Source organism: Daldinia decipiens, assembly GCF_022478715.1.
Source record: "Daldinia decipiens strain CBS 113046 unplaced genomic scaffold F4813scaffold_8, whole genome shotgun sequence".
NCBI lineage: Eukaryota > Fungi > Ascomycota > Sordariomycetes > Xylariales > Hypoxylaceae > Daldinia > Daldinia decipiens.
Window position 1 is genome coordinate 258,726 of NW_026054551.1, and position 22,009 is coordinate 280,734.

The 22,009-nt window shown below is 48.3% G+C and overlaps 8 protein-coding genes across 8 annotated transcripts; 2 read left to right on the forward strand and 6 right to left on the reverse strand.

Annotated features, from left to right (window-relative positions):
- Nucleotides 1-761: 761 nt before the first annotated feature.
- F4813DRAFT_323474 (uncharacterized protein) lies at nucleotides 762-2,322 on the reverse strand. Its single transcript, XM_049241036.1, has one exon. The coding sequence runs from the start codon at nucleotides 1,865-1,867 to the stop codon at nucleotides 917-919; it is 951 nt and encodes a 316-aa protein (XP_049101717.1). The 5' UTR covers nucleotides 1,868-2,322; the 3' UTR covers nucleotides 762-916.
- Nucleotides 2,323-5,023: 2,701 nt separating this feature from the next.
- On the reverse strand, nucleotides 5,024-6,570 carry F4813DRAFT_323447 (DUF1000-domain-containing protein). Its single transcript, XM_049241035.1, has 3 exons — nucleotides 6,236-6,570; nucleotides 5,557-6,119; nucleotides 5,024-5,492 (listed from the first exon to the last, which is right to left on the reverse strand). The coding sequence occupies exons 1-3, from the start codon at nucleotides 6,312-6,314 to the stop codon at nucleotides 5,139-5,141; spliced, it is 996 nt and encodes a 331-aa protein (XP_049101718.1). The 5' UTR covers nucleotides 6,315-6,570; the 3' UTR covers nucleotides 5,024-5,138.
- A 289-nt stretch (nucleotides 6,571-6,859) lies between these two features.
- Nucleotides 6,860-8,391, reverse strand: F4813DRAFT_323517 (DnaJ-domain-containing protein). Its single transcript, XM_049241038.1, has 3 exons — nucleotides 7,827-8,391; nucleotides 7,699-7,759; nucleotides 6,860-7,624 (listed from the first exon to the last, which is right to left on the reverse strand). The coding sequence occupies exons 1-3, from the start codon at nucleotides 7,852-7,854 to the stop codon at nucleotides 6,979-6,981; spliced, it is 735 nt and encodes a 244-aa protein (XP_049101719.1). The 5' UTR covers nucleotides 7,855-8,391; the 3' UTR covers nucleotides 6,860-6,978.
- Nucleotide 8,392: 1 nt separating this feature from the next.
- Nucleotides 8,393-9,877, forward strand: F4813DRAFT_323522 (uncharacterized protein). The gene is made up of 2 exons (XM_049241039.1): nucleotides 8,393-9,072; nucleotides 9,280-9,877. Exons 1-2 carry the CDS (start codon nucleotides 8,835-8,837, stop codon nucleotides 9,702-9,704), a joined length of 663 nt encoding a protein of 220 aa, XP_049101720.1. The 5' UTR covers nucleotides 8,393-8,834; the 3' UTR covers nucleotides 9,705-9,877.
- Nucleotides 9,878-10,018: 141 nt separating this feature from the next.
- On the reverse strand, nucleotides 10,019-11,252 carry F4813DRAFT_323514 (uncharacterized protein). The gene has a single exon (XM_049241037.1). It carries the CDS (start codon nucleotides 11,159-11,161, stop codon nucleotides 10,136-10,138), a length of 1,026 nt encoding a protein of 341 aa, XP_049101721.1. The 5' UTR covers nucleotides 11,162-11,252; the 3' UTR covers nucleotides 10,019-10,135.
- Nucleotide 11,253: 1 nt separating this feature from the next.
- On the reverse strand, nucleotides 11,254-11,835 carry F4813DRAFT_401343 (prenylated rab acceptor 1; the record flags this gene model as incomplete). The annotated part of the gene is made up of 1 exon (XM_049248398.1): nucleotides 11,254-11,835. The coding sequence occupies one exon, from the start codon at nucleotides 11,833-11,835 to the stop codon at nucleotides 11,302-11,304; it is 534 nt and encodes a 177-aa protein (XP_049101722.1). The 3' UTR covers nucleotides 11,254-11,301.
- A 2,210-nt stretch (nucleotides 11,836-14,045) lies between these two features.
- Nucleotides 14,046-15,168, forward strand: F4813DRAFT_351835 (YjgF-like protein). The gene is made up of 2 exons (XM_049242462.1): nucleotides 14,046-14,759; nucleotides 14,839-15,168. Exons 1-2 carry the CDS (start codon nucleotides 14,648-14,650, stop codon nucleotides 15,159-15,161), a joined length of 435 nt encoding a protein of 144 aa, XP_049101723.1. The 5' UTR covers nucleotides 14,046-14,647; the 3' UTR covers nucleotides 15,162-15,168.
- Nucleotides 15,169-15,909: 741 nt separating this feature from the next.
- Nucleotides 15,910-21,141, reverse strand: F4813DRAFT_351836 (P-loop containing nucleoside triphosphate hydrolase protein). The gene is made up of 5 exons (XM_049242463.1): nucleotides 20,202-21,141; nucleotides 19,374-20,153; nucleotides 17,657-19,323; nucleotides 16,987-17,596; nucleotides 15,910-16,924 (listed from the first exon to the last, which is right to left on the reverse strand). The coding sequence occupies exons 1-5, from the start codon at nucleotides 21,061-21,063 to the stop codon at nucleotides 16,092-16,094; spliced, it is 4,752 nt and encodes a 1,583-aa protein (XP_049101724.1). The 5' UTR covers nucleotides 21,064-21,141; the 3' UTR covers nucleotides 15,910-16,091.
- Between the last annotated feature and the right edge of the window lie 868 nt (nucleotides 21,142-22,009).

Below are 22,009 nucleotides of genomic sequence, written 5' to 3' on the forward strand. Positions count from 1 at the left end.
GAGCTCGCAGCGAGTGCATACATACCTACCTACCTACCTACATACATACATACCATGCCTACGCGCGTGCATAGTCCACCCAAACCGCACCCTGCGCACTTTCGGCCAACTGGTCGCTCGAACGCGCACTGCGTACCTACCTGACGCAGCATGCATGCAAGCCAGTGGACCAAATCCTCTACCGCAGCCGCGCCGGTATCGAACCCGGGTCGGCCACGGAGCCGTATCGCGGCGCAGGACAGCGGGTTAGCCTGCCTGACTTAGATACCTACCTACCTACCTACCTATATACCTAGGCACCTCTTATGTGTTCGCGTGCGGAGCACATGCCTCCCTAACCTAACCTAACCTAACCTAGGGTGGACTCGTGTAGCCTGACCGACTTGTTAAAAGCCAATGTCGAGCACTGCCGTTGACCGTAATCATGCTGGGTCTTGTATGATTTGCCTTGCTTTGCCTCGCTTATTTGTCTGTGACTAGGAGTAAGTGGCTTGCAGGACTTCGTTCCCCTCCGGGATAAATCTACAGCTGTTCGAAAACGGGCATCTTGTCTTGTGGATCGGCGGGGCCTTGAAAAATAATGGTAATGCATTTCCTTAATTACCATTGTGCATATGCGGGCCCAAGTTCTGTCTATTCTTTCCTGCCAAGTGATAAAAAGGGTGAATGCATCTATATTTTAGTGTCTATGCTAACATCTGCTATCTGCTTCGTTACCCCGAAATGTAAAAGCAGGAGCATCGTATTGCAGAAAATGTATAATCCTGTTTAATTCGAACAATGCATCATGCCATCCATCCATGGCCGTATTGGCGAGTCCCCGAAAGACAATGATGTAGTCTATTAGGTACACATATACATACCTAGGTAACCAACCTAATAGCACCGCGCTCCGTATGCTCCCATTGCAATCCTTTCAATAAAAACCCTCGTTGCGAACTCCGGTGTAAATCCAAGTCAGAGTAGCCGTCTCCAAGCCCGGTACCTTCAGCGATGGCCCTAGGGTCTCGTCCTCAGCGAATTTCTTCAGCCAGCTCTCGAACGTGCCCTTCAGGTCGTGTACCTGGTATCCACGCGGTTGCGGATCGTGGACGCACTGCTTCGAATGCCTCGGTAAGGGAGACTGTTGTATCTTTTCTGCCTCCGTTCTGTCGTCCTCCGGGTCGTACCTAACAAGCCTACTCTGGTACGGCCGGCGTAGCCAGTAGTTGTCGAGGTTAAAGTTAACGTTGAAGTTAAAATGATACGATTCGTACAGATCGTAATGGCGCCAGGGTAGGCTGCGCGGGCGATCGGGGCCGCAGCACTTGACCCGGAGCCCAAACGCCGAGCGCTGGTAAACGACGAGGATGATAGTCTCAAGCTGGCGAAACTTAGATATGTACTCGAGAAACCGGGCCATGTTGCGCTTCGTTTGGACGCTTCGATGAAACATTCGTAGGTGCAACCCGGTGTGTAAGCCCCATGATGTACCGAGAGCCAACCTGGTAGCGCTCCGACGAATAGGCTCAATCTGGCTTAGGAGGCGAATCACCTTTAGCAGTCTCTTCACCTGTAAGTAAGAGTCAAGTAAAATGATGTCTCGGCAGAGATCTAGGTGCTTGACTGTTCCGGAAAAGGCGATGGGTTTGTAGCGACGCAAAACCGCTTGTCGGGCATCGCGGCAGACTCGTGCTATAGAGGGCGGCGGCTCGTTACGGACGTCAGCAAACATCAAACGGCCCGAAGGCGTGGTTTGAGATGGCGCCGATGACGGAGAATCGAGGACCTCAAAGACTCTCGGCTCGGGAAGAGCGTACCCCCATATCATATCCCGTAATTCCAACGGCAGCTTTCCGAACTGCGGGAAGGTAAGTTCGGAAGCCATCGTGAGTCGTCGCGCTGGTGTTTGTTTTTACCAACGGCCGGGCTGCATAGAATGTCCAAGTTCTAAATATCTTTTTTTTTCCTGCGCCAAACTTCTAAATAACACGCCCTACCGCTTACTCTTTAATCGGTCCGATGCCGTAAAAATGTATGTAGAAGTCGATACGAAGGTGGCTAACCGGCAGAAGCCAATGTAAACTCCTGCCAGCCACAGCCTCGAAGCGCTCTCAGCTGTTTAATCTATCAGCAGCGATTACCGAGGCTTCCTCTTCAGCCCCAAGATCCTTTGACCAAATTAAATGCCTCGCTAGGTACGCTATATCGGGTTTCGCAAGCCTTTACGAGGAGTGGTGGACGATCCACGTCGCCGTGTAAGTTGGCCACAGGTGGATTGTAAAAGCTGGCGTGGGGAGACCTCAAGTAATAAGCCACGACTTTAATTACTACGCCGCGCTTCTCTTTAACTTTGCCACTGAATCCAATGTAAAAACCCAAAGACGTTTTCTGACGCCGATGAGAGAGAGGGAGACAGAGACAGAGAACAGTAAAGCGGACAGATCCAAGAGGAAGAAAAAGGAACAGATTTATTCACAGGGTTAACCAAGAAGGAGCCGAACCAACATGTGATGTAAGATGTTTATGAGATTTAAGAGTCAACTAAGGTCACTGGCGGAATATGTACCTAGAAATGCGTAGGATGCTTGATCACATGGGTCGGCGTCTCCAGAATATTAGAAACAGCGGGAGCCGCTAAGGGAAAGGGGTGGCTTGCAAAGCTTTTTGCTTCTTTACTCGGATGGAAAAAGGTTGGGGGTAGAGCAAATAGTTTAAAGCCAGTCATGCGGGTATGGGACGGACTTGTGAGCGAAGACCCAGGGCGATGAGCTAACACTCGTCTAAGAGGACACTTGAGCGGCGGAAACCTTCCAGAAAGAGACATGGGGGTGATGGCACAATACGGATAATACATACCATACATACATATCAGCTACGAGTCGGGGCGCTGACGTACAACCAACGTAGCGAGGCAGGTCCTGAAAAGGGAAGCTGAAGCGTGCTGGAGAATCCTATGAAATGGGCCGGGTTAATAAGACTACTACTACGATAGCCACGAGTTTTGAGACGATAGATAGAGAGCAGATGCTTACATGCGTGGGCCGGTAGACGAATAGGGAGTCGAGACATGCGACGGTCGGAACTGGTCTATTAATGGAACAATTAAGTTGGATATTAATGCTGTATACCACGTTAGACAGTTATCCCAACGCTGGTTCGCCATTCTTCGTGCTACGCTGGAACCCTGCCGCTGTGGCACACGTGCAGATATCACGCAGCAGGCTATCATATCCAAGACGGAGGCTAGAGCAGCTGACGTCGGCTTAGGGGGAACATAAGGGGGGTTGCTAGCGCTGCTACTGTGTGTGCGGCTTCTGACGACTTAATAAAGCCCCGTGCTGGTGGGATATAGTCTGCTGCGTGACGTTGCATGAGGAGGGGGGGAAGAATTGGGGGTTCAACGACGAGAATATATGACCAAGATGCGCCAGATAGGTAGAATCAGGGCTGTAGACGAGGCTTGCCAATGGGTCGAAATGCCATTAGCTACAGCGGCTACAGCTATTAGCTAGCAGCCCCCAAAGCCTGAAATCCGTCCCGGTGAAGGGGTACACAGCGCACAGAGAGAGCACTGTATTTGTCTTGTATCTGTCTTGATACAGGTATCCGTAATTTACTCCCAGGACGAACAGGATGAACGTGCACACGTATGCCCCTCCCACTTCCAAGTTTCCTACTTGACGGGGGCTGCGGGGATACGCCGTTAGACGGGATGGGCGATAGTAAAAAAACGACCTGGGATGTTAAGTAGGTACCTATGGAAGGGATCCAAGTGGACGGGTATATTAAATAGCATGATCGTTCCGGGGCTAGCTGTTCCAAGGGTCCTTAGGTCCTTGGGTCCTTGGGTCCTTGGGTCCTTTTAGATACCTAGACTGGTGAAAGAGCGTCCAGATTCCTTAGATGGGGAAAAGACTAGGAAAAGACTATTATTTGTAGTAATTCGTTGGAGAAAGGTGGATTGATTTGATCCTTCTGTTCGTTTCAAGAACATTGAATTGAATCCGCTTTCAATTTCCATGATGCGCAATGCGACGGGAGGTGGAGTAAATCTCTAAAAGCTGGTCTACATATGTAAAAGCTGGATTTGAAGCAATGAAACCTCGGAATAATTAATAAAGTTCCCTAACTTCCAATCCAAAAAACTTTATCGGATGAATTTATGTACCTAATGTATATCCGAATATTTACCGTCTCGGTTGTCCCTCTAGCGCGAGAACCGACAGCTAGCTGACACCTGCAACTCAAACTCACAGCTGGTGTCGACGCTAGCAGAGCAAATCAAAACTCGAGCGCGATGCGACAAAATTTTTATTTCCTTTTCTTCTTTTTCTTCTTCGTGCGGCTGGCATGACACAACACTCCCCGTGTTGCTCGAATCCCTTCTTCCTTCAGTGGAATATACCCCCATGGATATATAGCGTCAGTCATGCCACAGAGAAATTAAAATTGCAAGCCGGCGACTTTACTTCTGAAGTCGGTTCGAACCTGAAGCCTTTGGTCGCTTCGTCGAACCGCAGTGAAGATGCTGGACATTATAAAAAAAGAACACTTTTTAGCCCATCTAACTCAGCTTACGAGAGAGGCTAGTTGGTAAAATTTTCTTCCATTAGATGACAAGACAATCACGTCTTGATAGACATTGTTGCAATCTTGAGGGAATACTCTTCCCAGGGGGGATTTAGCCCTTCACTTTGCTTACTCAATGCAGTACCCGATGCAGTGGCGTGGTTTTTAAAGTCACTGATAATAGTAATGAGGAAGAAATATGCGAATCCGTGGAGGTGGTGATGAGGTCAGAACTAAACTCGACAACCAACTAGATTTGCAGATCAATAGAATCCAATCAAGGCCAATGCAAGGAGTAGGTAGACCGGTTGGTTTCCGCCGTGGTTCGGTGGTGACACCAAATAGATGGACAGACATGTATGCCAATCATGGACCTTGTAAGCGTTTTCTGTGGCCGTAGACGAGAATGGAAAGTCATAAATGAGCATTCCGGTTATTGATTGATTGATACCATCTATCTATATAGATGCGGTCTCAAAAGCATTCCGACTCTATTCATCGCCTTCCATTCGCTGCCCACATTCGCCATAAGTAATCGTAGCCGCGATTGGTGCTTGCCTACCCACCCTTTCTTTTTTTGTCGCACTTTATTCACCTTGCTCGTCGCCGATCTTCTCAAGTTTCCCCATTTCCCTTTTCTCGCCAGACTCGCCAATAAATCTTATTCGGTCCAATCGGACCTTTTCGCTATCGCCGTCGCCGTCCACAACAAAGATAACGAGGCTAGTGATGTTTTGGAACCGGACAAACCGTAGTCCCAAATTCGCGGTACCGTTAGAGTTCCAGTCGCTCTCGCCAATCTCAATAGTCTGAGTCGGGTCGATATCGTCAGCTTCGTCAAAACCTAGATTGTGTGGTCGATTCGTGAATAGCTTAAGAGTCTTGGGCCTCATCGGTACGTCGTCGTCATCCTCATCATCGGTGGGCGGTAGAGAAGTGATCTAGAGAGGTATGTTAGCTTGATCTCGATACTTAAGCTAAATGTAGTAGAACAAGTTCATGTACCTGTATTGTGTGGAGCTTGACAGCAGAGTTGAATGGCGTGTAGAGAAGCAGCTGCTCATCCGTGTCGCTTTCTACCCAGTCCTTTTCACTGTCCGCGGCCTTGTCCTTGGATAACGCTGAAGGTTTGTTTTTATTGAAGAGGGTTCGAACAGAGAAGTGGCTTTCATCGGCGTTCAGCAGTTCTAGTCCTCGTACGTCAATGGTGTCTGAAATGTCCGTGTAACCTCGGGGCAGGTCAGCCCCCCTCCAAGCGATACCTCCCGAGCCACCACTACCGCTACCCTCACCCTGGGTAGCATGCTCGATGTTGTGACTTAAATTCTCAACGATGGTCTGGAGCTCCTTCGGATTGGCGCCTTTGACCCTCTCAGCAACGGACCCATCGCGGAACACTATGAAGGTAGGCAGATGCGTGACGCGGTATTCGGCTGCGACTGCCTTGGCTCCCTCGGCTTCCGTGTTGATCTTGACGAACGTCGCAACTTTTGGGCGTGAAAGAGATTTCGATAACTGGTCGTAGAAGGGTGCAATTTGCTTACACGGCCCGCACCAGGTCGCGTAAACTACGCGCGGAAATAATTTGTCAGCTTCGCGTCGTAACGACGATGGCGATGGCGGGGCAAGTGGGTGGTAGTGGTGGTAGTGGTGGTGAATAAGGCTTGGGGGAAGCTAAACTTACAGTCTGCCACCACAATACGCGAGCTTTTTAGGAGCCCGTTGAACTGCTCAACCGACGTGATTTCTATAGGCTTGGCCATTTTGGCTGCCAGGCGAAGATTATGTAGAAGTTATTAAATATCTCTTAGCCTAGCAGTTAAAGAGTAAGTAGAAGGCCCAAAGTTTGAAGATGATGCTGGGACGGCAAGACGGGCGATGGTAGTGGGGGAGAGGAACAACAATCCCTGCCAGGTACGAGGGGAGAAAATGTCCAGAAGTGGAATAGCGCCATCTAATATTTGCGTAACTTTTCTCACCCGCGACTGCCTATTACCTTAGGTACCAAAGACCCTTGATACTAAATACATAGCTTCGATAAGAAGATAATAATGCACATTAAATAAATATACATGCATATACAAGACGTGCAGTTCCTGTTTCAACACCATTGTACAACACCATTGTACCACACCATTGTACCACACCATGTCTGATGATTTCTCTAGCAAAACAGTACGGGTAATTTAATCACGCCTGTAACAATAATAACCACCATAAACTTATACTTTCTTTATACCAGTAGGAATAATAGTTCATTACTAGACCTCTATCCGCCTGCCTTTAAAACAAACACACCTTAACTCCACGCATGTTTCCTAGTAAAAGAATGCAGTCAAACCAAGCGACGTAGTCCTCGTATGCCTACGCCTCGAAAGCAGCAGAAACACACCATAAGCTGAAATCAATATACCCTAGGCACTCTCGTCAAATCCCCACGGCGTGACTAAACACCCTCGTGGCAAGCTGAGCTAGCAGCCTCGCCCGATCATCCTGCGGCAGGTCCTGGAAAACAGCATAAACACTCTTGCCCTTCGCATCCCTCACAGCGCCCAGCCTATTCCCCGCCACCGCGCCCGCAACCGCGCCCGGCATATTCGCTAATATGAAGCCTAATACGCTGCCGCTGGCCGCGCCCAGTATGCTCCAGAACTTGGACGTCGGCCTGTTGGTGTCCTGGTCCGCGAGCCCCTCCTCGCGCAGCATCTCCTCGAACACATCTCCAAACTGCGCGTCTTCGGTTTGCTGCCGCGCCTCCCGCGCATGAGGCTGCGAGTTGGTGTTCCCACCTGTGAAGAAGTTCCACGCCCACGAGTATGCGCTCTGCGCAGCTCCTGTCCCTCCTCCTCCTCCAGTCTCAGGCGGCACTGATTCCTCTGGGTCGTCTGCCTCCTCGTACGTGTAAGTGCCGCGCCCGCCACCGAACCGTGTGCGCTGGGCGTCGTACTCGCGTCGCCGTGCGGTGTCTGACAGCGTGTAGTAGGCGTCATTTACGAGCTGAAACTTGCGTGTGCGGGCCAGGCGCTCAGGCGAGTTCGAGGGAACTCTGTCCGGGTGGGTTTTGAGGGCTGCTCTAGTCGTGGGGAGGATATGTTAGCAAAATAATAACTGCACATAATGTCACTTTGCGAGTATATGTGTACTCACCGCTTATAGGCATCGCGAATCTGCTGCGTAGTGGAACTCTCGGAGATCTCGAGGATCTTGTCTGTGGTTTACCCTTTGTTAGTGGGGTTGACGCTGCAAGAGCTTAGAGGAGATAGCTAGTGACGTACAGTAGTTAGGGGGCGCTCTGTCCGTCATCTTGAGTATTTCAAGTCAATATTAGTAAAATTATTGATCTTGATAGCTATTTAGAGGTAAACTTCAATATGGCAGATATAGCAGATATGACGAAGCTAAGAGGCCAAGTCATAGTCTCTTGAATCAGGCTTGTCAGGCGGTGTTGGGTACAAGTGTACCTATCCAATAAGGGACGTCATCATAGATGTGGCCGCGAACTTAACCTGCCAGCCTGCTAAGGCGACTTTCCGAAACGAGCAATGATTAAAAGTTCCAAGGTTCTAGCCACCGTGGCATTGTGGCTTGACATTTCCTCTTGAATTAGGTACCTATGTACATAGGTTCTCCGGTCTAACTCCAACTGCAGATGCCTTAAACGGTTCAACGCACATGGTACATGGTGAGTTCCCCACCGACCCGCAAGCTCACCTTCGGAACCAGACCACTAGAGCGGATCCAGATTAGCCCTAACCTAGGATCTGTTCTAGGCGGTTTTAGGGCAGCGCAGATCGTCCAGGGGGTTTGCCCAGCCAGCCCAGCCCCTTGAATTGTCGGTGAGAAGTCGATCCCTTCTCTCTCATTCGCAGTTCCAACTCACGATACCCTCCGTCTGGACCTCTACAAGCCGTAAAAAAAATATAATTCCCTTTTCTACTCCAGCTTCGTGTCCCGCCGAAGTGGGTAGTCACCTCAAATCTGTTCACAAGCTGGCCGGTGCGTTATAGCTTATCGAACCACGAAGATCGTCAGATCATAAAATCGATCTTGATCTTCATAAAAGATCCGCTCCGGCAGCTGTCTGTGAGAAATATCCCTTAGCTTACTTTTACGGCTCTTTCTCGATTAAGCATCGGCAGCTAGATCTGTGATACTCGAACTGCAGAACTGCAGAACTGCATGTCGCAAGTTTGAGTGAGACAGCTTCATATATATACATACAATTTATATATTAGCATATTGTTTATTGTTATTTATATACCCGAGACGTCTATTTTTTTACCATGGGTTTCTTTGACTGGGAGGACGAGGACGCCGAGTCCGTCGTCTCGACCTCGACACGAAAATCTCACACCGGCCATTCCTCCCGTCCGCACCGTAGCAAGCGCCACTCAGGTGTGGGATCTATCTTCGGTGGCAGCAGTAGCCATCACAGCAGCCACCACGACAAGCACAACAGCTCGCGGAGCTCCTTCTTCAACCTCGGGAATGGCAGCAGCCGAAGTTTCTTCAGCCTTGGTGGTAAGTTTCTTCTCCCATTTCTTTCACATATTCCTATATTCTATTCCGTGCGTTCTCTTGTTCTACGGGCCCATTCACCTATTGAATGACACGTAAGCAAGCACAATGGTGGATTTTCGGACATTTTCTTTGGACCACGTAGTATATACTATTGTCATACGTGCCACATATACCAAATAAGCGACTAACAGCGGGCATTCCTAACAGGCCGCTCCAATTCGTACTACAAACGCCAGCCGCGCTCATCTTTCGTCCAGCGGACAGTGAAGAAGCTGCGCCGGCTCTTACGCGACCTAATATACTATGCGAAACGCCACCCCATCAAGGTGTTCATGCTGGTGATCATGCCTCTGATCACCGGGGGTGCTCTGACTGCTCTCCTAGCCCGCTTCGGCCTCCGCCTACCTCCGACCATTGAGCGTATGCTGGGCGTTGCGGCCCGCGCCGGCTCGGGGGACAGCGTTGGTCTCATGAGCGAGGCCGTGCGCATGGCTGGCGGTCTCGGCAACAATGAGAGCCTCTCTGTCCACCGGATCCGCGATGGTGACTATCAATGGGAACGGCGACGGGAGTACCATAGCGAGAGTCATGGCCGTGGGTTCTTCGGCAGTATTCGAGACTTCTTTTCTTAGCGTAAGAGGCATGTAGGTAATGGGGGGCTCGGGTAGGCGGTTGGCTTGAGGCGGTATATAATGGCTTATGATGAGGAATGGGGCGGATAAATTCAGGTGCCCCTTACCTACTACGAATTTATGGATGGCGTTCTAGGACATTTGAGAGATTCTTCACTTCATACCATTCCTTATTTTTGCAAGAGTTGGGGTTACGATTGGTGTCCAAAAAAAAAAAGAATGGTTCGAAGAATCGATACGATACCCTCCTCGTGTTAATTATACTTGTCGCAATTTAAAAAGTCATTTACCAAATATGCCTTCATGATAGGTGAAAGTGAGACTATGATAAATATTGTAGGAAATTTCAAACAAGTTGATGAATTCTTTGGCATATCAATACTCTATTACGCGGGCATGTTTTACTTATTAGAATAACTAGACTACTTGCTTTATTTGCCTTTCCTTTTTTTAGGGGCAACCGTTTTCCGTTTCGCAGCTGCAATGGGCGGCGAAGACTTTTTACTCTTGGTACGTTCGGGTGAAGGGGATGTTTGCATCACAATTTCGCCTCGACGCCTTCCTCTTGAAGGCCGTCCGTCGTTGGCTCCATCGTCACTAGTTGTCTCATCGTCCTGTTCGCGCCCATTCCTCTCATCCCTTCTGGGATGTCTCGAGCTACTCCTATCTGCAGGAGCAGTTCTACCCGCTGCGTCTAGTCTAGCGGCCGCAACCCCATCAGCATACAATGCACGTGGACCCGCAGTTTGATACAGGAAGGGATCTCTGGTTTCTGTAAGGGCTGTACGTGAAGACGAAGGCTTTGCTGTGGGATCCGAGGCGTGGCGTTGATTAGGGGGTGCATGTACGTATTGATAATCGAAAGGAGGAGAGTCTCGCACTATAGACTGAGGACGACGAGTAGAGGATGTAGATGATGCGCCCGAACGAGGACGTGAATGTGAGGCGTTAGGTGGAGGGAAGCGTCCCATGGGAGGGGCAAGTTGATTTTGCTCTGAACCTGATTGAGGATCATCGAATTGCGAAAGGGGAACAGCATATCGCTGCTCCTTTTCCTTGCGTTTCCGATCACCTCTACCGCGTCGTTTTGCTGCCTCTGCTTCAGCCTGTAAACGTTTTCGTCTTCGTTCAAGCGCCGCAAGCTCCTCCTTGTTCAGCTTAACATCCGGCTTGCCCTTGGCTTGGGCTCTCCGTATCCTTGAAAGGGCTGACTGTACTAGAGCCTCGTCAAGCTCCCTTCTAAGCGCTTGGTTCTCATCGTCCTCCTCTTCCTCCTCTTCAGATGCCACCTCCGAGTCGTCTTCCGTTGAGTCGTTTTCGTCGTCCGAATGCTGATAAGCATAACCGTTCCGTGGCTGGCTACCGCTGCTCAAATCTATTCCAGTAAACCGAAGTGGATCACTGGCAAACCGCCTATTACCAGAAGTCGTTACCAAATCAGTGCCTTGTGTATCCATCTCATTCTCGCTACCTAACTCTTCCACAACGCGGCGCCCAGTACCCCATATGTTGTCTTCCTCATCTCCCCGTCCTCTTCGCGGGCGCCTCGATGGTCTTCCCCATTGGGGCGCAGATTTGGGAGCTCGCGGCCGACCACCTAGACCGCCTCCCCGGAAAAAGCCTCATCGATAGGCTTGTCCATGAAAGAAGCGTGGCCAAAAATGACCACGCCACTTGCACCAATCAACCATAGGACAGTGGAGAAAGGTGACGCAATAAGAAATAGAAGACCACAGGTGACGAGCAATCCGGTATACAGCTGGGAGGACGTGGCATGGAAGGTACCAACGGTGAGGTCCTGTCCGTTAAGTCGGCCAAGGAGCCACAATCCACCACCTAGAAGTATAATATCGAAGAGCAGAAGGGGGTTCGTAATCAAGGCGTAAACGCTGAGGAGGATAATAACCAGGAGGTAATTGCTCGAGAAGGTGCCCAAGTTGTAATTGACACGCGATTGGACCTCGCCGAAGTTCTCCGGTTTAGACAAACGCTTGAAGTCGAGGAATTCGCTGACGGGACGCATATTGGCGAACCGACTAGAGAGAGAAGTGTTACGAAACCCGGCGAAGCGATCCTGAATGTTCAGGCGCGACGTCAGGACGTCGAGGGGAATCTGGATACGAGAAGCCATTGTTTCGTGTAGAAAACGTAATAGTATTCAATGTTTCGAGATGCTTTGTCGGGCACAAAGTGGTACACAGGGAGCAGCTTCAGATAAGGCGATTAAGGCGATTGAGTGTTAGAATGAGACGTTGAAATCAATTCAGATGAGGGATGATGAGCCAAGGTATTTCGGTCTAGACTCGAAACGAATGCGAATGATGCTCCAAATGGTATTGATATTGTCGTTGTTGCCGTGGTGGAAGAAAGATCTGTCAAAAAGGCTAAAGGTTAGAACTGGACAAGTAATTTTTAAAATTAGAAATAAGGGGCAGAGCTAGTAGCTTACGTACTAATCTTCTTCCACCACCAATTGGCCAGCTGAGACTTTAGGCGATGTACAACCTCTAAGTACCCTGGTGCCTTAGAAGGCAGCAGATGTATTTCCCAAGGGCTAAGGAAGAAGAAGGTCGTCCAGAGACCGAGAGAAGAAGAAAAAAAAAGCAAAGGTAAGAAAGTTGAAATGGATGAAGTCTTTTAATAAAGACAATGTCCAAGTTTATTTTTTTTTTCTTTCTTTCTCGTCAATCGTCACCGGAGTGAATGACGATCTCTCGCGGGCAAAGCCCAGGGGGTAATGCCGATTTGCACTATTCCCCCCCGGTCTTTGAAAAGGTTCTGCTTTTAGAACGAGACTCCACTGGTGCCAAGTATCGTGAAACGCTCTACTTGGTACCACAATACACGCAAAAACCTTGACCACATCTCCGACGGGGTGAAGGAAGATGGTGTTGAGGGGAGGTAAAGAAGAGGAACCCAAGAGGATCAATGAGAATCAGGGCTGCCAATGCGTTTTATTCTTCTCGGACTTATGGATTGTATCTAAGGCGTCACTGCAAGATAGTTGATAATGCGGTGTGAGAAAGCTGGCAGCCGCTAACTGGTGGTAGATCTTGCGGGTTGGGTTGAGAAAAAAGTGGAATACAGCTGCACCTGAGAAGCATCTAAGAAGCATGTCTGGCCCCTGTACCCCGGCCAAGCGAGAGAGTTTTAAAGCACGGTCCACTTACGTTCCTGCCCAATACATAGGTACAGTATGTACCTACCACTGCTAATAAACTTTCATTATCAGACCTTCAACTTCCCTTCCTGATGCAGATAGCAATACAGATACAGCAGGCGCCTATGTAAGACACGGCTTCTTTCAACCACTCATATCCTCGGCCACAATTTCATGTCTAGGAAACTTTAATAGAGTCTACAGCATCCAAGCATTCAAGCATCCAAGCATCCAAGCATCAACCATGTCGACTGCAATGTGGCATCACTTTGAAAACTCGAACGATACTAAGAACCAAGAATAACCCAATTGTATTCCCTATCATGCCGCGTTCTCCGCTTACTTCGGCTTACACGGATACACCAGCCTCAATACTGGAGACAAGTTCAACTCTGTCCAGTAGATTGACAACCGCTAAGGTCGTCTAGTTTGGAGTAAATGATCTCAGTTTTGCCACGTCCTAAGCTAAGGATCATGTCGAACACGCAACTCCCAATGCCATATTCCACGCAAACCCAACGACTTTACTAAATATGTCTTAATCTCAGTCCTGTGTCTTACTCGAGATCTCTCTCCTTATAGACGAAAGTTTTTGGAATAGTCGTGTTTGCTGAGGTGGTGTAAACACGCCGGTATCTCTTCTCTTTGAAGCCACTACGCTTCGGAGCTTTTGAAGAGGAGTGGATTTGTCGGCAGTTACCCACCAATGAATGACGACTAGATTGTGATGTACATCTCCGGGACCGATCTCGATTACGTGCTATGACCACGGCCAGCGTGAAAACCCAGATTCCAAACGTCGAGAGGTTGATACGGTATTTACTCCAATATTCAATACTTCACTATCACTGCAGATGAAATATATATTGAGGATGAAATATTGATATGAGTTTTATATTTTATATAGTTATAGTATTCAAACTGCTTAGTCACGGTAAGAATATTATTCTTCCTTTATATGAAGTCAATGTGTAGTCTCCACAAAGCCACCATGAATAGAACGACTCAAGATAGAGATGAGATCACGATATACTACTTTTAGTAAAGACTCCTAAAGACCTACCTAGATACATATAGCATATTAACAAGCGCCACTGTACTACGCCACGAGCATTCCTAGAGATTTATATAATCTGTTGATTTGTGCTATCTGGTGATTAAAATTATTCCTACTTTGTTCTAGCTAGAGTGTGTTAGTTTCCAAGCTTCGAATAAAGTTGACAATACCGAAGTGTGCGAATTGTTTAACTAACCAACTGATACACATGTCAATTCTATATCATTCATGTTTCAGTTATAGAGCTTTTATGCAGAGTTCGGGGTCTTACCAATCCTTCCAATAAGAGTTCCCCTCCTCCTAGAAGGACGTCAAAAAAGGTGCGCCAGCTTTTTTGACGCCTTTCCCCCTTAAATTACACCCCACTATATTGGTCTTAGCTAGGTACCTACCTATCTTACTCATTTGGTTGATTAATCAGATCGGATTTCTTCTTGTTTCCGGTCCAACTTGGCGGCTTGGGTGACTCGCTCTACCACTTGAGCTATATTCCTAACAATGGGGCATTGGTAGATACTGCCTTGTCTGGATGTCATTCGGAGGAACTATCAATGATTACCTATCTAACCTAGGATGCTGGAGGAATATATAAATGGAAGTATTACAGGTTGAATTCTCTATATAGTTTATAGTTCAGACTTACCAAATCACCCCAGACACACATCGCTCTAGCAATCACTGATCTATAATTACTGAAATAATATTTACCGATAACTATATATCACAATGTCGGGTCTACCATCATATGCGTATCCCGGAGCTGGCGAATGGGCTCGTGAGACGATGCATTACAGCCAAGCCATCCGTGTAGGAAATATCATATTTATCTCCGGTCAAGGTAAATATAACATTCATCTCAACCCTAAACCTTGACGTTCCTCGTGGACATTTTCGAAATCTAACTCGTGATTCAATAGGTGGCTGGGATCGTACCAGCATTTCGCTCAAGCAAGATACCCTAGAAGAAGTAGATCAAGCTTTCGACAACGTCGACCACACGTTAAAGCATGCCGGAGGTAAGGGCTGGTCTCAGGTATATCGCGTGGTTACATACAGCACGGATATTAAAGCCACACACGACCGTATCGTCGAGAACTTCAAGCGCTGGATGCCAAACCATCAGCCGGTATGGACGGAAATCGGCGTCAAACAGCTCGGTATGGACACGATGCACATCGAGATTGAAGTCCAGGCTTATGACGAGGAGGGTGCTGCTGAAGCACAGAAGGCTCGCACTTAGGAGTGTTGGTCTAGCTTAGGGGGGAGGGGGGGAGAAATATACAAATGTTTGTAACCTAAATTATTGAAACTCTACTTATCCGCACTTTACTAGTTGCGCCTTTGAAGCCCAAGAGAATATACAACAATTGGTTTGTATGGGAGCAAGGGCATCTTTATAAAAGACATACGTACGGCTTTGAATAATGTGAAGTCTATAGAAATAAAACGTCAAGTTTGAATCTACTAGTTATCATTAGAGAACAGTTACTTTCATTGGGACTGTATTTGTTTTACCATAGTCGAAAAAGAGTGAACTCATCGAGGGATCATATACTCATGGGCTACATAGAATGTGCAATTCTTATGAACGGGGAACTTTTCATGATAGATTTTGAAATATTACTTTAAAATCTCCCCCCCTCTCTCCTTATGAGGAGAAAATATTAAAGGAGAAATAGCCTATTGGTTAAATTATTTCGACGTTGGGCAATGTACTGAGATTAAGGGGGAATGGCTTAATGAACGTGGCTGTAGCTATTTGTATTCTCCTTGTGTAATAGTGGATATACGGGTTTATTCAGGCTTCAATTACAACCTTGTTGAATATCTCAGTTCCTATTTGTCATAAGATACGAAGCTCCCGGCACAGCAAATTCGACATTTATCAGGGATTCATCATCTGGCGATCGAGTCTTTGGTATACAAATGATAGATAGAATAAAGAGAGAAATTTAAATCCAAATGTCTCCTAAGTCGTATGGATTCTCCTCGAAAAGTGAAATATTTATACTTATATCGACCACGTCTAAACGTCTTAGACATTTATAAAATTTCCGCTACGAATAGGTATTTGCAAAGCAGATGATAAAATAAATATGCTATTACGTCCTATATCCCATTCCTCGAATTTTCTTCGAGCCGTTGCTTATTCGCAACTGGTCCCTGATTCCTACCACCGCCACCAGCGCTTTTGCTGCCGTCCTTCATCCTCAGCAACATCGCTCTCCTTAACCACTTTCATAAACACTGACTCCATCGTCGCTGCGGAGATAGAATAACAGTCAATACCTAGCTCCTCCTTGCGAGCCTCTAACGTCTCGATCAGGTATCTTGTAAAGCTGCGCGTTGCGTGCCGTCCCTCCGCAGGCGCAATATCATCGCCGGCGGATGATTCACTCGCCGACTCGGGAACATTGCTATCAGCCGGGACTACGAACCTAACCTGGCCACCCAGGCTCTCTCCCTCGAAGCGCAATGCGTTCCCAAACGTGCGGCGCACCCACTCTTCTACGCCACGCATCTCCTGGGCTGTCGACAGCGGGGCGCTGCGCAGGATCAGGTGTACGTGGTACTCGTTACTGTGCGTCTTACGCAACGCTTCCGTCGTGCCGACGGCCAGGACCCGACGCGCCACAATTGCCGCACGTGTGGCGAGAGCATCAGCTTCTTCCATCGAGTGTGTTGTTAATAAGACGGAACGACCGGGCGCCACGGCAGCCAGTGTGCGCCATAGAACGCGCTTCGACGCCGCGTCCATGGCCGAGCTGGGCTCGTCGAGGAGAAGTACTGGCGGGTCGCCAAGTAACGCGATGGCAAGGCTTAGTTTGCGCTTGTTACCACCAGAGAGCTTGGCAGCCATTTTACTTGCGTGTGCTGTGATGCCCACGCGGGCCATCACGTAGGATACGGCACTCTTTATATCGTCGACGCCTTTGCATCGTGCGTAGAATGTTAAGTGTTCGCGGACTGTGAGAAGATCCAGGGCGTCGAATTGGGGACAGACTGTGATATTCATCTTGTTAGTACTGATAGAAAGATACGGGGATGGAATAGGGGTAGCTTACCACCAAGGTGCTTCTGAGCTAGTCGCTTGTTCCTAAGCACGTCAACACCCTCGAGGTAAATCCGACCACTACTTGGTGTTAAGTCCCCGCGGATCATGTTAATCATAGTAGTCTTTCCAGCGCCGTTGGGGCCTAGAAGAGCGAGGATCTCGCCCTCCTGGAGACCGAGCGACACGTCGTCAACCGCAACATTAGGCCCAAATTTCTTGGATACGTGAAGCGCACGGAGGAGATCCATCTCCGATGCGGCTACACGAGCTGTCTCGGCGTCAACATCCGGCCGTCCTGACGAGAAACCGCTCTTCTCTGCGTCGTCGATAATTGGTGGCAGATGCTTAGGCTTTGAGATCCACGCGAAGCTACCGCCTTCAAGCCACAAGAGCAAGTTGAAGAGGCCAACGATTTGCAGGATGAGTAGCATGATGGGCCCGCCAAAAGCGTAGAATGAGCCCGGGTCTGTAACCATGTCCTGGCCTCGGCAACGGACGATGTACATGTTCAAACTCACAGCCATGCCTCGCATAAGGTTCTGGATAGGGAAGATAAGACCGAGTCCGTAGGCGGTTCCATCGTTTGCCATTTGGTTGGCACTATCCGTTATTTGAATGACCTTGGTCTAGGGTTAGAGTAGAGCCAGCTTTGACATTAGAATTGAAAAGGGGCATCTTACTAATAGTGCAACGATCGAGATGACATACATGATAGTCATGAATAAGATCGAGTAAGCAAACGCCGCTGGCTGCGAGCGGGACATGAGAGAAATCAGGTACGCGAAAAGGATAGCCGCAAGCCCGTAAAGCACTTGTATGAACCAGATGTAACCTATACCGAACCATGGAGCGATAGGGGCGATCAAGGCCGTGCATACTGCGGTGATCACTAGGACAAACACGAAATCGAACATCCAATACGAAAATAGCAAAGGGAACGGCCGGACACCATTCGAATACTGCAGTTCTCGGACTTGAGATCTGCGCTCGTAGGTCGGGTAAAGAGAGAAGAAAGCCGGGTAGAGCGCCTGAAGCAGACAGAATATGGTGACGTAGAACATGCTCTCTCCTCCTTCGGCCTGGTGATATGAGCGAAGGGTAGACAGGTAGCCTGCTACACGCCCCCCACTGCGGACCTGGTTAACGAGGTTCAATAGGCCAGAAGCGCCCGAAGATCCAGACATCGCAGAGTAGGCGACAAGTGGCTTGGTGTCATTACCTATCCATGCCGCGCCCCCATACGAGATATCCACGGTGTTGGTACGGACGAAGTCCTCGAGGTCGTTCCGGCTATCTACGAGGTAGGGCCCGCCGCCATAGCTGCTGTAGTGATAGTTGCTCGTGGCACTAATTATATCCTCGACTGTATTGTTTACGGATGGAGGTCCAAGCACGAATGCGCTGGTATATGTGTAACTCATACGGCTGTCATATGGTGAAAACGAAATCAAACGGCTGCAGTCGGGAACCTCGTAGTTCTTGAGGAAAGTCCCGATGGCGTAGGTCGCGATGATAGGAATGGCGAGGGCGAAGAGGTAGGCCCACCAGTTTGAGCGCAGGACCTGGATCCTCTTCAGGAAGAGAGCCCAGAATTGCTGCGAGTAGGTAACCCATAGAGGTGGTTCGACGTATGGGCTTTTCACCCTGCTTGGCTGAGAGTCTGCGATTGAGATATCCTCTGGTGTCTCACCGATGAGTGTGTGCGGCTCCTCGGAGACTTTTAGGAACACATCTTCGATGGTAGGCCCGGTGATATATAACTCTGAATCACTCGAGTTCTTTAAGGAGGCTATAAGTCCCGCAGCGGACGCCGAGTCAGGTGTCCTGCAAATGTACCTATCATGTTGCTGTGTCACTGGGTATGGTATGCTTGATACATCTTCGGTCCTTGGAATATGGACACGATAGCCTCCGCCGTATTGGTTCTTCAGCTCAGTCGGTGTTCCTTGGCACTTAAGCTTCCCCAGCGTGATGATTACTATGTGGTCTGATAGAACCTCGCATTCGTCAAGGAAATGTGTAGTCAGCACCATAGTTCTCTGGGATCTCTCGCTAAGAACCACATTCCAAATAACACGACGAGACAGGGGGTCAAGACCGGAAGTAACTTCGTCCATTAAACAGACGGAGGAGCCACCGACAAGCATACAAGCCAATTGGAGTTTTCGCTTCATACCGCCGCTCAAGTTTCTTGAGAAACTGCTCTTCTTGAGCGCAAGGTCACATTTTTCGATCAGCTTTTCGAGGGCCGTTGGATCTTCGGTGTTACCTTTGAGAGCGTTCCAGATGACCAGATGCTCGTAGACAGTCAGGTTGTCCCACAACACATTACGCTGCGGGCAAATACCTATATAAATTAGTAAAGGATCCCAGTTCCAATTATATAATGTAACTTACCCAATTGCGATGGCGAAGCATTGATGTGTACTTGACCTCCAGTAGGCACTTGAAATCCAGCTAGCATGTCGAGGGTTGATGTTTTCCCAGAACCATTAGGACCTAACAGACAAAGAATCTGGCGCTTCTGACTGACAAGATTCAACCCATCAACGGCTTTGGTTTTCGGAGTGCGCGCACAACAGAATAATTTCTTGAACCACGACGGCCGATACTGTTTCTCCAAGTCGATAGTCTCGATGGCGACATGGGAATTGACTGCTTCTGGGCTGTCATGAAACGTTCGACGATGATGGTTGTTTCCATGTAGGAACGTCTCAACCAGAACAGCTAACAACGCGTAGCCAATGATTTGGACAACCAAGATAACCCAGAGGAAATAAGGGCCGACGAGACTGACCCAATTGACCCCATACCCCTGACCGGTAATTGAACCCATGTCTAAGCTCGAGTCCGGTATTGGTTGCTGCATGTTGAGGCGGATTCCAGCAATTTCGGCCTTAGCAATGAAGTTGAAGAAGTAGATGTAGTTCATGCTAGGAAAGAAGAAAGACAATGTAACGACCTGGCTAAGAGGAGCAGGTTCTGCTAAGTTCTCTGAGAAGGCACAGCAGATTGCTAGTAGCCAGGGGATCAATGAAACCCAAAGACTAGCAAAAGCAGATCTCTTGAAAAATGCAGCCCCGAACACAGACGAACTTGTAATTGCCCACCCCGTGAATATTTGCCAGAATATTGTAACGGCCGCGTTCTGGCTAGGGACAAGGAGAGCCCAGTATACTAATCAACGTTAGAGACGACACCCGAAGATGATGACAGTTCACCTACAGGCTCCCATTATGATCCATAGAGGAAGGTATAGGATATCAAATGTGAAAACATAGCTCAGAACCCTTGGCCAAGCAACTCCTCCACCCATTGCGTCGATTAGGTCTGACATTCCAGATTCCCTCTCGGACGCTATCATACCCGCAACGTGATGTCCAACCGGGATAAAGGTGATGTAGTAGATAAAAGACAAGAGATACAGTGCTGTGATGAGAAAGCCCCTTCTTGATTGCTCATCCTCTTCCTCTTGTGTTTGATAAGTATAAGGCATGAAGTCCGGGCTTTCGGTTAAGTTGAGCATCGCGTTCTCGATAGCTAGTTGTAGAGGTAGGTAGACCTTATCGACGGCGCTGTTCGTGTCGAAGACGTTGAAAGACCAGTAGTTGAGGCTGGGGTCTGTTCTGATGGTATAGTTCCATGTTGCGTTAACGTGCCCGCTGAGAGGTGAGTCCTTGAAGATTACTACCGCATGGCATGGCGAGTTCCCATGATAATCTACCGGACAAGTGGCATCGATCTTGTTAGAATCCTCCAGATGAATAAGTCTATTCGAGTCTAGGGGGTCTGTAATCTTCTCAAGAACAGGCTGAAAGTCAGCCCCAAGGCCAGGCTCTTGAACTAAGACGAGTGATTTCGAATTACTCGCCATGCTATCAGCAAGGCTGCTGACCGAGCGAGGGTTGGCGATTCCATATCCGTTAGTATCCTTGGAGAAATTCTGAACTTCAAGTAAGAGGACCAGAACAACTATCGGAAAGAGGAGAGATCGGAATAAGGTCGAACGCCACTTTCGAAGAATGGTGATAAGGAGGTTCTTCCTCGTCAACGCCCACGTCTGGCGCCCTAGCGATTGTAGATTCATCTTTACAGAGGCGACGACAACTGGTAACAGAATTTATGCCATACGTGTCATTGAGTATGTTGACGCTATAGAACAACCATCCAAGTTGTCGATTAATATTATTTAACTAGTGTTCAAATCAGGGGCATATATAAATCATATATGATACGGCTCAGCTCTGAATTAAGATTTGCATTGACCAAGCCCCTCCGGCAGTATACCATTCGAGTGTTTATCATTACACAGCTTTTCTGCGGCAGTATTTGCAGTTACAGACCAAAGATTGCATGCTGCGATGTTACGTACCGAATAGTCGAATGAGCCTCGTTGAACTCCCTGCCAACAACATGATATTCTTTTACGCGTTTGAGAAGCCATTTGCTCCTATTATTCGACACATTCTGGCGCGGAGCGAATAAGAGAGCGTGGATATATGGAGTTGACATTGCTTTGTTCTGATTTTTTTATAATATTTAGGAGTATATCCCAGCATGAACAAGTCACGGTTAGATGACTTCCTTCGTATTCTGAAATCTTCGGCAGCAGGATTCTTTTTACTGGGACTAGGAACGACAACTCGTGGGAACCTGGGGGATCCCGCTATGATGCAGAATGGACTAGGATTCTCTGCGAATCAGCATAATTACCCATCATCCTACTTACCGCTCTTGGTAAAAATGTAGAGAGCCAATGGCTGAGCAGTGCCGATCAATTCTTGCTGTTAAACGCCATTCGTTCGATTTGTTCGCAAAAAATAATCTAACTCAGATCTGTTGTGATACACATAGTTGGTTCGAAACATGAAGAATATTAATGGGCATTTCTTCCATCTTGCTCAGCCTCAACCTGTATAACCTACCCATTAGTTTCAGGTTAAGGATAAATAGGGAGATGGATCTGCCCTGAGTACATAGAGTAGGCCAAAGTAAGCAGGGTGCATGGTGGATAACGCGAGCGGCAGATTGAG